Source organism: Silene latifolia, chromosome 5 (assembly GCF_048544455.1).
Source record: "Silene latifolia isolate original U9 population chromosome 5, ASM4854445v1, whole genome shotgun sequence".
In the NCBI taxonomy this organism is placed as follows: Eukaryota; Viridiplantae; Streptophyta; class Magnoliopsida; order Caryophyllales; family Caryophyllaceae; genus Silene; species Silene latifolia.
The window spans coordinates 49,099,753-49,113,712 of NC_133530.1; the positions used below are offsets into that span (position 1 = coordinate 49,099,753).

The 13,960-nt window shown below is 37.4% G+C and overlaps 1 protein-coding gene across 1 annotated transcript; it reads right to left on the reverse strand.

Moving 5' to 3' along the window:
• Window positions 1–369: 369 nt before the first annotated feature.
• LOC141657375 (UDP-glycosyltransferase 79B2-like) lies at window positions 370–3,615 on the reverse strand. Its single transcript, XM_074464580.1, has 2 exons — window positions 2,964–3,615; window positions 370–1,695 (listed from the first exon to the last, which is right to left on the reverse strand). The coding sequence occupies exons 1-2, from the start codon at window positions 3,517–3,519 to the stop codon at window positions 905–907; spliced, it is 1,347 nt and encodes a 448-aa protein (XP_074320681.1). The 5' UTR covers window positions 3,520–3,615; the 3' UTR covers window positions 370–904.
• Between the last annotated feature and the right edge of the window lie 10,345 nt (window positions 3,616–13,960).

The window sequence follows — 13,960 nt, forward strand, 5'->3', positions numbered from 1 at the left end:
AAAATATATATTAATTTTTTTTTATTATGGAGTCGGATCGTAGGATCGTAAAATCGTAGGATCGTATTATGATCGCATCTCTAGAAATTTTCAAATTAATAGGATCGTAAGATTCTACAACTATGATAGAATCGTAGGATCCAGGATCGGTCAAGAATTTTTGGATCGTAAAATCGTAGAATCGTCGGATCGAATCACGATTCTGACAACAATGCAAAATACTATTAAAATCCTATCCTTACTTGATGTCCTTGATTTTTTTCCATTCAAGGATTCCTGCGTAAAAATCCTTGTGTCTTGTTTTCTTTTGTCCTTGATAACGTGTTTTTACTTTTTACTGCCTTCATATTCAGTCGTACACACAAATGATCAGTATAAAGAATTTGGCACCAATAGCGGGGAATTTAGTTCATTAATCCCCTTTTTCCACAAAAACTTAACCTCAATTTTATGAGTCTTACAAAATGACAAACTCAACGGCTGAACAACAACTAGAGCAAGCACAAAAACAACTTGCAGAATGCAAACGTAAAGGAAAAGATGACCTAAACCGAGGTTGAGTTTCAGAGGCTAAAAGAATCCGGCAACCCTGAAACAACAACTATAGAGCAGGTCTCAGGCTTCCAATTCTCTAATACACCGTCGGTATGGACATGTCACCCCGTGGGCGACAGTCACCAGGGATTTGTGAACGGATCATTTGAGTGAGGGAGTAATAATTTAGATCCTTAAAAGTTAAGTCTTTACTCATAAGATAGCCATCCAACACCTTTGATCTGCCTAACACAGTAGTTCTACAAAAGGGAAACTGACCACAACCTTTCAGACGTACTATAAAACTTGATAACATTAAAACTATCCCCATGGATACATTCAGTAAAGGAAATTAGAGTTGATTGAGTGATCAACCAACGAGAGCTTGCAAATCTTTGATGAAACTGTCCATGTAATTAGCCATTAGATCTTTGCTTGCCAATGTTATCCTCAAATTTTCATGGTTTTTTTTAATCGATGCACCAATTTCACTATCCTCATCCATAACCGATTTGATGGCCTTACACAAACTCTCCTTAGACACCCACCCACCATCCCCTCTCTCAACTTCGACTCCCACTTTCAACTCATCTGCCAACATCTTTGTGTTTAATATTTGGTCCCCAAGTTGTGGGATCATCACTAGTTGCTTCTCACTTAACAACGCCTCCCACATTGTCCCGAACGCGCAATGGTTTACAAAGCAGCCGACCGATGGGTGTGTTAATATGACAGGCTGTTGGACCCATTTGCTTGTAACAGCTCCTCGGTTCTTCAATCTCTCGGCAAACCCCTCGGGAAACGCTTCTTCGACGGTGGCGCAACCCTTGGGAGGTTGGACGGCCATTAGGAAAGGCAGTTTGGTCATTTCAAGCCCGAGGACGATTTCTTGAAACTGGTCTTTTTCCAAGAAAAATTGGCTACCAAACGCACAGAATAGAACCGAACCCGGCTTGAACTGGGTAAGCCATTCGGCCCACGGGGCATCCAGCGTAGCTCCGACATCAGGCTCGGGTAAAACAGGGCCGGTAAGGAGGACTTTTTTGTTGTATTGGGTGGACAAGTATTGGCAGTACTTGCCTTCAATCTCGCGACAAGTCCTACAAGCTACTGCGTCACCCTTGCTTAGCATACCGGTAAGACGGTCGTACATTGTTATGCCTGTAAAATCATTCATTTAAATAAGATTTAACAACATACTGTATTAACACACTAACAATTAATCGTTATCCATTTAATAGAAATTTACGTAGTAGCGCTGACCGGTCGAGGTTTAGACTTGTAGGATCGTTTTCTCGAGCATCATAAATCCCTTTATGCATACAGTTCAAAAAAATTATGAAAAAAATAAAATCAATTCTCGAAAATAGAAACATATTCATCTTTAAGGTTAAGATGGATATGCTCGTCCCAAATATGTCTATTTGGAATATATCCATTTCTAAATCAGTTTAATTTTTCTTTGTCAAATGCAGAGTTAGGTCAGTATAATATTATTTTAATCACAATTCGGTAACGAGTTTGTGAAAATTGGGAGGGGAATTTGGACCTGTTACTCATTGTACGATACCTCCATCTTACTCGTTAGGCAAAGATCTTTTTGATAGCTAGTAAGTGAAAATAGTTCTTTAATTTTGTCGTCACCAAATCGAACATATAAACAAATGACATGAACGAACGGATAATTATCAAACGTGCTTGTATATTCAAGTCTTTTGGTTGAGGGGGTCTATTATCATTGATATCAAAAAAAAAAGAAAAGCATGCATCGTCAACAAATTGAAAAGAAAAACGCCTCACGCAATGAGTTGTCTTTCTCATACACAAGCTTCGGAAATGACGACACTGTTAAAACATGTACTCGGTCAATTCTTGTTCTTTGATTTTGGCACAAAGATCAACGAGAAAGACGAGGCCAATTACTAAATAATAAGTGGAACAAATTTGGTGTGAATGATCAAATTGCTCATTATGTTCATTCTTAAAATAAAAATGACAACAATTGAATGAGACACCAAAAAAAAGAAAAGGTACAACAAATAACCGGGACCGAGGGACTAGTTTATTTATATTGATGACCAGGGGTGGCCGGTAGGGCGTTCGATTATGTTCACAAAACGGGGGCCTATCAATACGGAGGACCTCAAAATGGGAACTCCATTAAAAAAGGAGAGTTATAGATTAATTGACCACAAACTCAGACTACCTTCACACAATAGTTATAGTTAGATTTAAAAAAAATCCTACACAATTGAATTCCGTTGTTATTAAATCATTTATCGGGGCCATGGGGTCTCAACTTTGACGTTTGGAACAAAGACTCCCATATACATTGACCGCCCGTGTTGATGAGAAGCATATGTTACTACTCCGTAATTTTTTAAGCAATATTAGGAGAAATTACACAAACTGTTGGAGAGAGTACGTACCTTCACCAAAGGGACCATAGAGTTGAATCAAGTGAGGGTATTGAGCGAACTTCTTTTTCCTCTCCTCCTCTGTCAACGGCTTCGTCGGAGTACCCATTTTATCAGTCATACTCTTACTTAAGGACACACTCGCAGCCGACACGACACTATATGCCACACTCTTAGCTTCTACCTTCGCTGCTACCTCCGGGACCCAGTACGCCACGTCGTACAATATCACATCTGGCTTAATTGATTCAACAATGGACTCAAATTCCGGTCGGGTCCTATCAAATGCCGTGGCTAGGTGGGTGTGTAGGGTTATGTCTGGGATATCAGTTACGTTTTCAGCACCGACTGGCAGTCCGTCTACTTGTGGGACTGTGATTGTCTGGAAGGTGATTTGGTTTGGGTTTTGGTTGAGGTTTTGTAGCCGGGTTATGGCTTTCGGAGGTAGGATGTAGGTGACTGTATGGCCGTTTTCGGCGAGTTTGTTGGAGAGGTGGAGAAATGGGATCATATGGCCGTATGCAAACCATGGGTACATTACTATGTGTAACGATTTGTTAGCAGCCATGTTATTTAGTTTTCGGAAAAATGATGAAGTTGTTGAATTGTCGTGTAAATTTTATGAAGGTGGAATACTCATTTGTAGTGGGTTAATAAATGGGAAGTGGGAGATATATTGGGTCCATGAGGAACACGAGGGTTGCGAGGTTAGTATGCCAAGCAAGGACTAAATAAGAGCCATCTTAAGCTGTTTAAAAACACTATTCTTTTGTTCCAAGTTCTAATGTTATAAATCTAATGTTATAAATAAGAGTTCGATACTCTGGCAAACATCCTACAACAGCAATTCATGGATTATCCCACCAGTTGTACCAGTTATATGGTATAAAATCTGAGCTTTGTAATAAAGAATACGAGTTCTATTTTAAAGAATACGAGCTTTATTAGATAATATCTGATTTCTTCCATGTACACAATAAAAATATAACTTTGAATAAGCTCAGAACAATACACATAAACCTTGATTTACTTTACCTTAATTTAACCATGCTCAAATACAACTGGATGTATAATTCTATTTGTGGCATGAGAGGGTCGGGATGATCAGTATAGAGTAGTATTTAATTAATTAAAGAGTAACTAGCATAGATCCCGCGCAAATGCGCAGTTTTTTAGATTGAAATATTAGAGAATTTAACAATTTTACCACTGTAATAATTCTATTTGAAATTTAATTATGAAATTTACTTTTAGATAGAGATATTAGAGTATTTATCAATTTTACCACTGTAATAACTCCAAGTTTAGATCCCGCACATAATGCGCGGTATTTATAGAGTTTTTATTTTTGTATTACTTCAATCATGCTAAAGTAACACCCTATTAATTTTCCGTATTTCATGTCATTATATTTTGATATGAGAAAAAAAAAAGAATTAAACTGTAAAATTATTCAAGAAAACTATGTATAATTGAACTGTAAAATAATAGTGGTATCTCATTAATTGTTTATTTTTCTCATTATTGTATTTTATTTCGAGAAAAAAAATTTAAAACTGAAAATTATTCCAATAGAATTGAGTAATGTGCTGAAATGTATTACATTTAAAAAGTATTTTTTAAACCACACAAATCTAATGATTCCAATTATAAATTCTCTCAATTTTTTTGTTATGAAAATAATCAAAACGATTTATAGTTTTGCTTATACATAGTATGAATAATTTGGTGAAAATTTATAATTGGAATCATTAGATTAATAGCATCAATAAAAGATTTAATACTTTATAGTTTTATATTATTTATACTTTAATTAAAATATTATACTTTACTGTTTAGTGAAAATTATATAATTTGGTGAAAAGATTAATTTTAATGAAAAGTATTATATAATGAAATACATTATAATTATTAATATCCTTATTTAATAAATACAATTAGATTATTAATAATTTCCTTATTTAAAAAGATGTTTTTTGGAAGGAAATATGTGAGTTTACCTATTCTTTTAGAGTAGATAGGGTATTAGATTTTACTACCTTTTGAAACATGTTTTGTTAAAATTACTCCCTTTTAAAACAATTTACTAAAATTACTACCTTAACTTCACCTCAGGCAAGAAATTTGATAAAGTTATTTTCAGTCGTTGACCTATCAAAATAAATCCTAAATTACTACTAACTGGTAGCTAGTGGCAAGAAAAGGTCGAATCCACATGGAGGCGAGTTAATTATTCTAGTTTGTTGATATTTAAATTTGTCTTAAAGGTAACCAATTTCTTTAAGGATTTGTTTGTTTGATTACTAACAACTAATGGCAATCTAAAATAAAGACGAATTCAAATATATTAAAAGAGTCTAGGGATCAAGTTCACTAGGTAGTTATCCGGGGGTATAGGGGAATTTATATTGTTGTAGGTCATATGATCGGTCGATTATAATATGTCTCTATGTCTAAACTTAACATGCGGTCGCTATCATTAAGTCAGCCTATTCAATTGTCGTAGCCTATATTAGTCTTAAAACGGTTGGTAATAATCCTAATTCGCAAGCTAATTAACTAATCCTGGCTAGTAATTAATCAATTAGGTTTAAGACAACAATTGAACAACCAAAAGCAATTTAACTATCAATTCATTATATAATCCCCTTATAACAACCTAGATCTCCTTTCACCCTAGATGAATGAATTAGCTACTCATGATAAGAGGATTAACAACAACAATAATAGAAGATATAAGTAAAAGCATGTAATAAGAATAATTAAGCAATAGAATAAACTTGATTGAATAATAATTGAAGAATGATTAAATACCGTAGCAAATTACGTTAGAACGAGTTGTAGATCCGAAAGCAATAGCAATAATACTAAACTAAGAGTTTTCTAGGGTTTTAGAAGTAAATAAAGCGTAGCTAGGTGAAATAAGGCGTAAAATATAACATAGGGTGCGAATTAGGTATTTATAGTAAAGTATAACCGACTTAAGGAAATTGCACAAAACTCCTCAGCTCGATGTGTACTCGATCGAGCCTAAGTGCACTAGATCGAGTACACTCTCAGTTGATCGAGTATTCTCCTTGTTTCAGCTCTTTTCTTCGTGTTGTCTTCTTCACTTCTCTTCCTTTATTCTTCAAGATTCCCGTGCCATGCTCCGTGTATTCCTTCATGCCCACTCCGCGGTGCTCATTTCATTCCTTTGCTTGCATCATTCCTGCATTAAACACCAAATAGCAGAAGTATCGACATTCTAGCATAAAAGGCATATAATTAATATAAACTAGCACGAAAACCGTATCAAAAGTAACTAAGGGGAGGCATACTCGCGGAGTCTCTCATGAACTCATAAGTATGGGTGATTTATATGTGAGGATAGAAAGAAGTAGAAGCACTTACTCAACTTATGAAACATGCGTGCAATCTAATGTGATAGAAATTTTTCCAACTAATACGCATTCACTATATAAATAAAAGTACATGTATCAAGGACAATAAGGTGGCAAATAGGCAAATGGTATAGAAGTGGTTTGTGCCAAGGCACGTTATGGATATGTGGAGCTATATTGGTAGTCGCAGCGCTAAACCAAAACCAAAATCAAATCTATGATGATAGATACAAACAAACCCAACTTAGAGAAATAATCTTGACTTTACAACCCATGAGAGCTTATGAAGTACTCTCCAAATATGCATTAGACTCGAATAACCAACCTTCTGTTCCCTTAACAAATGACAATGAAGCAAATATTTTTCTTTTCTTTTATTTTTCTTTTCTTTCACGTTTTTCGAATTCTTTTTCCCTTTTTTTTCTTTTTCTTTTTCTTTTGCTTTATATTTTTCTTTCTTTCCAACATAAGAGATACAAAACAATTGCTAAATAAATCTACTACACCCTCAATTGACAATAATAGTCTCAATCCCAACTATAGTAGCAACATAGACATGATAAACAAGCAACTGCGACTGTTCCGATAAGGTAGGCAAATTCTAGGATTGTAGCTATTAGAAGTAGGATATCAAACGGTTACAAGGGTTCAAATGGGCTAAGCAAAGGTAATGTAAGGCTTATTTGAACGGTAAGAAACGTCTTTCCTCATGTATTTCATCATATGAGCGCGTAAAATTAAGAAACTAATGTCACACTTGTGCAGTTTGATATTACATATTCCACAAGGAGAACCACACTCAAGCCTAATTGACAAATGAGACCAGTTTATTGATGTTCCTGGCCTAGGAAACTCTATAGACCTCAGAACTTAAGTAGTTTACCAACATAATTTAGTCAAATCTAATTAGCGTAAGGCATGTCAAATACGGTCAAGACTCGAGTTATGAGCTTTGTTTTCATATATCACACACTCATGCAAGCATACAACTATACAACTTCTACATAGCGTTCACCCATACTTTTAACCACCCACGTAGTGATCAACCGAGATAATAGGCACTATTTTTGATATGAGGGCGCCCACTCATCAAAAACTAATCTCCTATCGTACTCAAGCCGAGTTCATTTTATTAGACACACCTAGGTTCATTTTGGTTCATTGGTTTAGGTTCCAAAATCGTCGCTCTGATACCACTTTATAACACTCCCTTCTTACCCGGCCAAGGTAATGGGGAGATGTTACCTTCTCGGTTTCCCAAGGCAGCAAATCGGAGATACGATAAAGAAACATTTATTATAAATGACAAGTTTAGTGATTACAAACCATAAATTAATGAATAAATTACAACTCATGGCTACTATACTCATCTAACTAGTGATACTCATCTCGTGACTCATCAAGCTCGTCCCGTCTCCCGCGTACTATCCAACAATCTGTATCTCACCTGCTCCCCATATGACCAAATGACATATGGATCAACATAGGCCACCCCAAAAGAGACAGGTGACAAAACACAGACACACAAACGTCAGTTTCAATGAACAAATAAAAGACGACACAACTAAAGTGTGAACATGCAACATGACTACCAATGTGAATGACATAATACTAAAAGACCACCACCACGGTACCGGGACACGCCCAGGCATACCGACAACCACACTGGTACCGGAACATGCCCAGACATACCGATAACCATAGACAGGTACCGGGACACGCCCAGATATACCGGGTCCGGAAGCCAACCGGATCCCCTGCCAGACGCTGTGTCTCAACCACACGCGTCCCTCCAAACTCAAGCCATTAATGTGCACATCCCTCTTGGAGTGGAAAGCTCCAAGAGGCGACTTAAGCGTAAGACGGTCTCCCAACCGTCTTACGTCTCCAAAACAATCAACAACAACAACAACTACAACCGCAACAACAACAACGACAACAATAATTCCTCCAACATATGCGATGACGACCAATACATGAATCACAACCAACATATCATAATCATCCTCTTAATAATGTGATTACCACTAAACATGTTATAATGCAAATGCCCTAATTAGGCAAGACTAACTACATCATCGACATAAATAACTTCACATCATTGAAACCGAGTAGGATTAACCTACCTTTTTGCACAATCCATAAGCTTGGCGAAATCATCAAGCATCCATCTCAAAAAACCGTCTCATCCTACATAAATTACATAATGACTATCACAATACATCCTATACTAATATATACTACAAAGGCCCTTATTATTACCCCTTAATTATCCCAAATACACATACTAATAGCTAATTAATTGCCTATGACGAATTCCCTCAAAAGTTAGGGTTTAAATGACTAGAAAAGAAGAGATTCTTACTTACTAGGTGAAGGAGATGAAGAGGAAGGTGGTAGATCCTCTAATCCAAGCTTGAATCCCAAGTAGAAGGTGTTTGTGAGGTTTTTATGGAGAGGGGAGGGAGTTTGGAGAGATAAGGAGGAAGGTGGAAATGATTTTAGGTTTAGGGGTGAAAGGGATTAAATCCCGTGTTCTGAAAGCAGCGGCACTCGACCGAGTGTCAAGTCCACTGGGTCGAGTGGACTCACTCGGCCGAGTAGGACTCCACTCGGTCGAGTGGACTCACTCGGTCAAGTGGACTCACTCGGTCGAGTGTACCCTTCACCTGACCGAGTAGACCCACTCGATCCGCTGCAACACCATTCGGTCTAAGCTCAGGTCTAGTGTAAGGCTATCCTTCCTTTTCGAGTGCTCTCTTATCGGTCTAAACCTCCTCTCACGTGTCCCGAGGTCTAAGTACGGGTCCCACAAAGGCCGGGTATTACAATCTTCCCTCCTTAAAAATGAACTTCGTCCTCGAAGTTCGCCTCATCCTCACTTTTCCTTAACACTTTCTTACGTATAAATCATGTCATGCCTCACCCCCAAGACTCTTCCTCACACATTCGCTCGTCTCTCTCGCTAGTGTTTTACCGTACGTGCTCTTTTGTGTTTTCATGTCCTTTCTTATTCCTAAATGTTGCATTCACTCCCCCTAAAAGAGAACTTCGTCCCGAAGTTCGCTACTCGATCTCTTGCAAGAAGGGTTCTCTTACTCACTCGTTTTAGGCTCATGGGTTCGAGTACACGTTAAGCTCAACATTCATTCCCACTCTTATGGCTAAGGTCCAGTTGTATCATGCATAGTTGGTGACTCTAGGTATATGTGCATAACTCATGACTCCGTACGCAACAATCATAACACGGTCGGGTACCTCGTCTATTGTGATTGACTTTCTTCCATATTCTTTATTTCCGACTAACTCATGTTGTGCACCAACCACGTGATTACGCATGTGTTCTCATCCATCCTCATATCATATCATCTCACTCTAGTTGCCACAAGACTCGATCGTGTAAGACTCATAAAATTCTCATTTATGCTTACCAATTATCGCACCATTATTATCCTTACTAAGTATGTTAGGTCTCATCCATCGGTTAAACATATTTCATGTTACAACATATAAAACGGCACATAACAATGTAAACAATTCATTCCGGTTTATTCGTTGATAATTTCTACGTTCATACAACTATTGGGTGGTCGGCATGGTCATAAAACGAAAATACTCAGTCCAAGTCAGTTCAAAATCACCAAAACAGAAATGTAATAGTCCACTCGGTCGAGTGGAGACCTACTCGGTCACGTGGGAGTGGCACTCGGTCGAGTGAGAGGGTCACTCGGTCGAGTGTAGGCTCTTAAAAAGAGTCCCCAGGGTCTGATTTCGGCTCACTCGATCGAGTGATAGGGGACAATCGGTCGAGTGAACCGCCACTCGGTCGAGTGAAAACGGGGCTCGGTCGAGTGATACCTGATAGTCCTAAAATCCGGTCATTCATGTCTCTAAACATACCAATGGTCAATCATACTTGCAAAAGAGTCTCAATGGTGGTCATAGCGTCATCCCACCACACAACATCTACAAGGTTTTGGCCTTATGACCGAGTTTAAAACGCGAGAAAAACAAATTGTCCGAGATCCAACCGACACAAGGTCACACAAGTTTCCACATGAGTGGATAAAACTAAGAAGATGACTTTCTCCTCTTGCCAGGCCTCTTCACCCACTGAACTAGGGCTTCTTGGTTGCTTACCGGTGACTCCTCCCTCCGCGTGCTGAGCTCCTCACTCCTGGTGTCGCCCGAGGTGTTAATCGATGCATCCTCCACTATGGCGTTGACGTAGCGGCCATTATGCTCCATAAGTCCCGGTGCCCAACTAGATGCTCCTCCTCTTCCACTCCCGCTTCCGTAGAAAACATTACCCCCGCCTTCGTAAGAGACACCTCCCACTTCTTCGTTGTAACTACTGTTCACATTACCTTGGTAGTCACCACCCACATTCTCTTGATAGCCTCCACCTTGGTGCGTGTCATTAAAGAAACTCCCGGTGGTAAAGTGCGGTCCCGCCCAAGGACCAAGCAAGTGTCCGTCGCCGTGAGGAACTCGATGACCCCAATCTAAGGGTTGAATACCAGAGGCTTTGAATACCCCGGAAGTGTCCCCATCCCCGGACCAAAAGCTAGGACGTTCCTTCGGTCTGATTCCCTGGTTATAAGTGAATTCGTGCACGTCTCTCAGGACCAAGGAGTTGTTCACCTTTTCAATTAGGTCCGACATGGGTTATTGGTGGTTATAAGTCGATGAAGGTTGGTTGTATCCTCCGGTGAAAGAGGGCATATGCATGGAGTGCCTAGGTTGTTCGTGGTACGGTGAGGGTTCATGCATAAAAGAAGAGGACGGGGCGTAAGTGGAGTGTTTAAGGCGATCAAAGGGTGGCGAGGGCATGGGCATATAGGAGGATGATGGAGAATGTGGGAAGGTCCTAGGAGGATCGGAAAGGAGTCGCGGGGTTGTTTCCCCTGGTACCGCTTCACTATCAAGAGTGTAAGTAAGACTCTCGGGAATGAGGTAGGATCGGGCCGAAGGACGAGGTGGGGCTAGCTGTGACACCCCCACATACCAAGGTGCCTTACCAAGATCACCCTAGCATGAGAGATCGTCACCATCTCGGTTGCCCGAGGTCAGTAGATCAAAGTTAACAATCCAAACACAATTAATAAAGTATAAATGATTAAAGTTTACATGTTCTCCAAAACGAAAACCAAAACCAAACTACAACTGTGAAAGTTTAACAACTAGAAATGAAAGCTAAGTCTCTTGACGGTGGAAGCTAGACTCGAGTGATGACTCCCCATGACTGCCCCATAGCTAAAGAACTTAATCACCTGTCACATGTTGGAGCTTGTGTCCTCCACAAATTAGTGTGATAACATTTATAAATCTCTTACAGGTTCACAAGGGTATACTTCGTATTTTAATCAGTTGATTAACGATTATCTAATAACGGTTGGCTTGCTAGAAAGTTTGACGTTATTATCATACAGATGGCGGTGATCAACTGGTCCCTAAAGGTCACACCTAAAGGATGTGTTTGAGAGATGTGGTTATGGAAATGTAATCACATTGATGCCTTATATGACTAAACAGTTAGTCAATGTGTTGATGAGACGATTATTTAATGCCGATTAAATAATATTAGCTGAGACGAATTAACTGTCAATTCGTAAATTGAATATAATATGTTATATTTAATTAATGTATATAATGTTAAGCTTGGACGAATTAATATGTTAATTCGTAACTAAATGTAATCGGTTATATTTAATCAACAAGATGAATGTGTCATAGTGGTAATAGTAAGGGTACTCAAACCAAGAGGTTATGGGATCGATCCTCACTAGATGACAATTTATATTTAACACATTTTATATATTTTTGGTAGTTGCCAAAACCGAAAATAAGGAATTAAAACCCCTTATTATTTCGGTATTTGGGCCGAAAATTAGGAGAAGAAAAATCCACCCTAATCTTCCCTCATACACGGTTTAAGAGGTAGTGAGGAGTGAATTTTCTAACCTAATTTTTTTAACTCATTCTTGCCTCTCATCTCAACAAAACACAAAACCCTAATTTTACAGAAAGTTTGAGGGATTGATTCTAGCAAAAGAACAAGGGCATATCTCATATCGTCTTGGGTGCAACTGATAGGCGAATATCAACTTTGATATTGTTCTTAGGCCATTTTTGCTAGGACCGAAGGTTATTTCTTAATCCTTTATGCTTTTGTTTATGCAATTTAGTTTTATGACTCGTAATCATCACTTTATAATTCGTTATTTTCCTTAAATTTAAAGGGATGCATACAGATAATTCCCACAAGTGGTATCAGAGCCAAGGCCACGAATTTTAATTTTGATGATTTTCATAAAATTGTTTGTAAACAACATTAGGGTTTCGAAAAAAAAATTTTAATCGGTTGAAATTTTTTTTGTGCCGAGAACAATTTTTTTTTGCAGCCGTGTTGTTGCGGTTTTGTTGTTGTTTCATTTCCATTTGATTTTTATATTGTTGTTTTTAATCAGTTAAGATAATAATATGATAATATGTAGATGTTTCGATTTATTAAATCGAGATGTAAATGGAAATCGGTTTTGCCGAATTGATAAAAATTTTGGGGCTGTTTTATTATTATTTTTTTTCAACCGAGACATAAACAAAAATTAGGGTTTCTGTTTTTTTGTTGTTGTTTCGGTTCATCCAGCCGAGAAAAGAAATTTTTTTTTCTGTTTCTGTTACTGTTCACGCTGGGCAGTTTAAAAAAAAAAAAAATTTTGGTTTTTGCAGAAAAACCGTGTTTAAAGAGAAAAAAAAAAACAACGGGCTGTTTTGTTTTTGCTGTTTTGCCGAAAAAGAAAAAAAAAAAGGGCTTGTTTTGTGTTTTTCCTGTTATGCCGAGGGCATTTGTGAAGAAAAAATTTTTTTTTTCTGTTTTTTTTTCTTGTTTTTGGCCAATAATTATTAATTATACATTACATTTACAATGTATGATTAATTATTGTGAAACGGTTCACAAATTTAAAGATACCTAATTATTTTAAAGCGGTTTAAAATATTGATGGATTAAATTCATATTACAAGTTTAATATGAATTAAGATTGAAATTAATGTGATTAATTGAGGAATTGTCACTTAATTTGATAATTTAAATAGGTGGTTTGGATAAAATTAATCTACATAATTAAAGAATTATGTCTTGTATGTTTAATTTTTTTTAGTTGATGCATTTTATTTTAGTTGAATGAATCATTGAATGGTTTTATTTACGTATTTTTGCAATCGGTTGGCCTTAGTCAAATTATGTTTTCGTAGTGATGGGAACATATTTTTTAATGTAATTTGAGATCTCGTATCTCCGTTTGGTTTTCTTTATTTATTACGGTTTTGAAATTAGAATGTAAATAGGTTTATTATGTAATTTTAAATTGTAATTTTGAGAAGACTAAAGATGGAGATTGGAGCTCACTCCCGCTACATGGATCAAGATGGAACATTGAGACAAACTTCTCGGGTCCAAGGATGGATTCCAAATTTGTATTTAATGTTCATTTTGATAGGATAGGCCACACTAGGACTTTTATTGTTTTTACGTTTTTCATTCCTATTGCTTTTCATTCACACGATAGTTTATGCATCATTTTCCGCCTAAAACCAAACCACCTACTACTAAAATGCATGAAA

Bases quoted from the DNA above. Each gene is read 5' to 3' on its own strand.
- LOC141657375 (XM_074464580.1), bottom strand. From the start codon at position 3,519: ATGGCTGCTAACAAATCGTTACACATAGTAATGTACCCATGGTTTGCA. The intron at 1,696-2,963 runs GTACGTACTCTC...ATGATTTTACAG, and splicing joins CTATGGTCCCTTTGGTGAAG to GCATAACAATGTACGACCGT.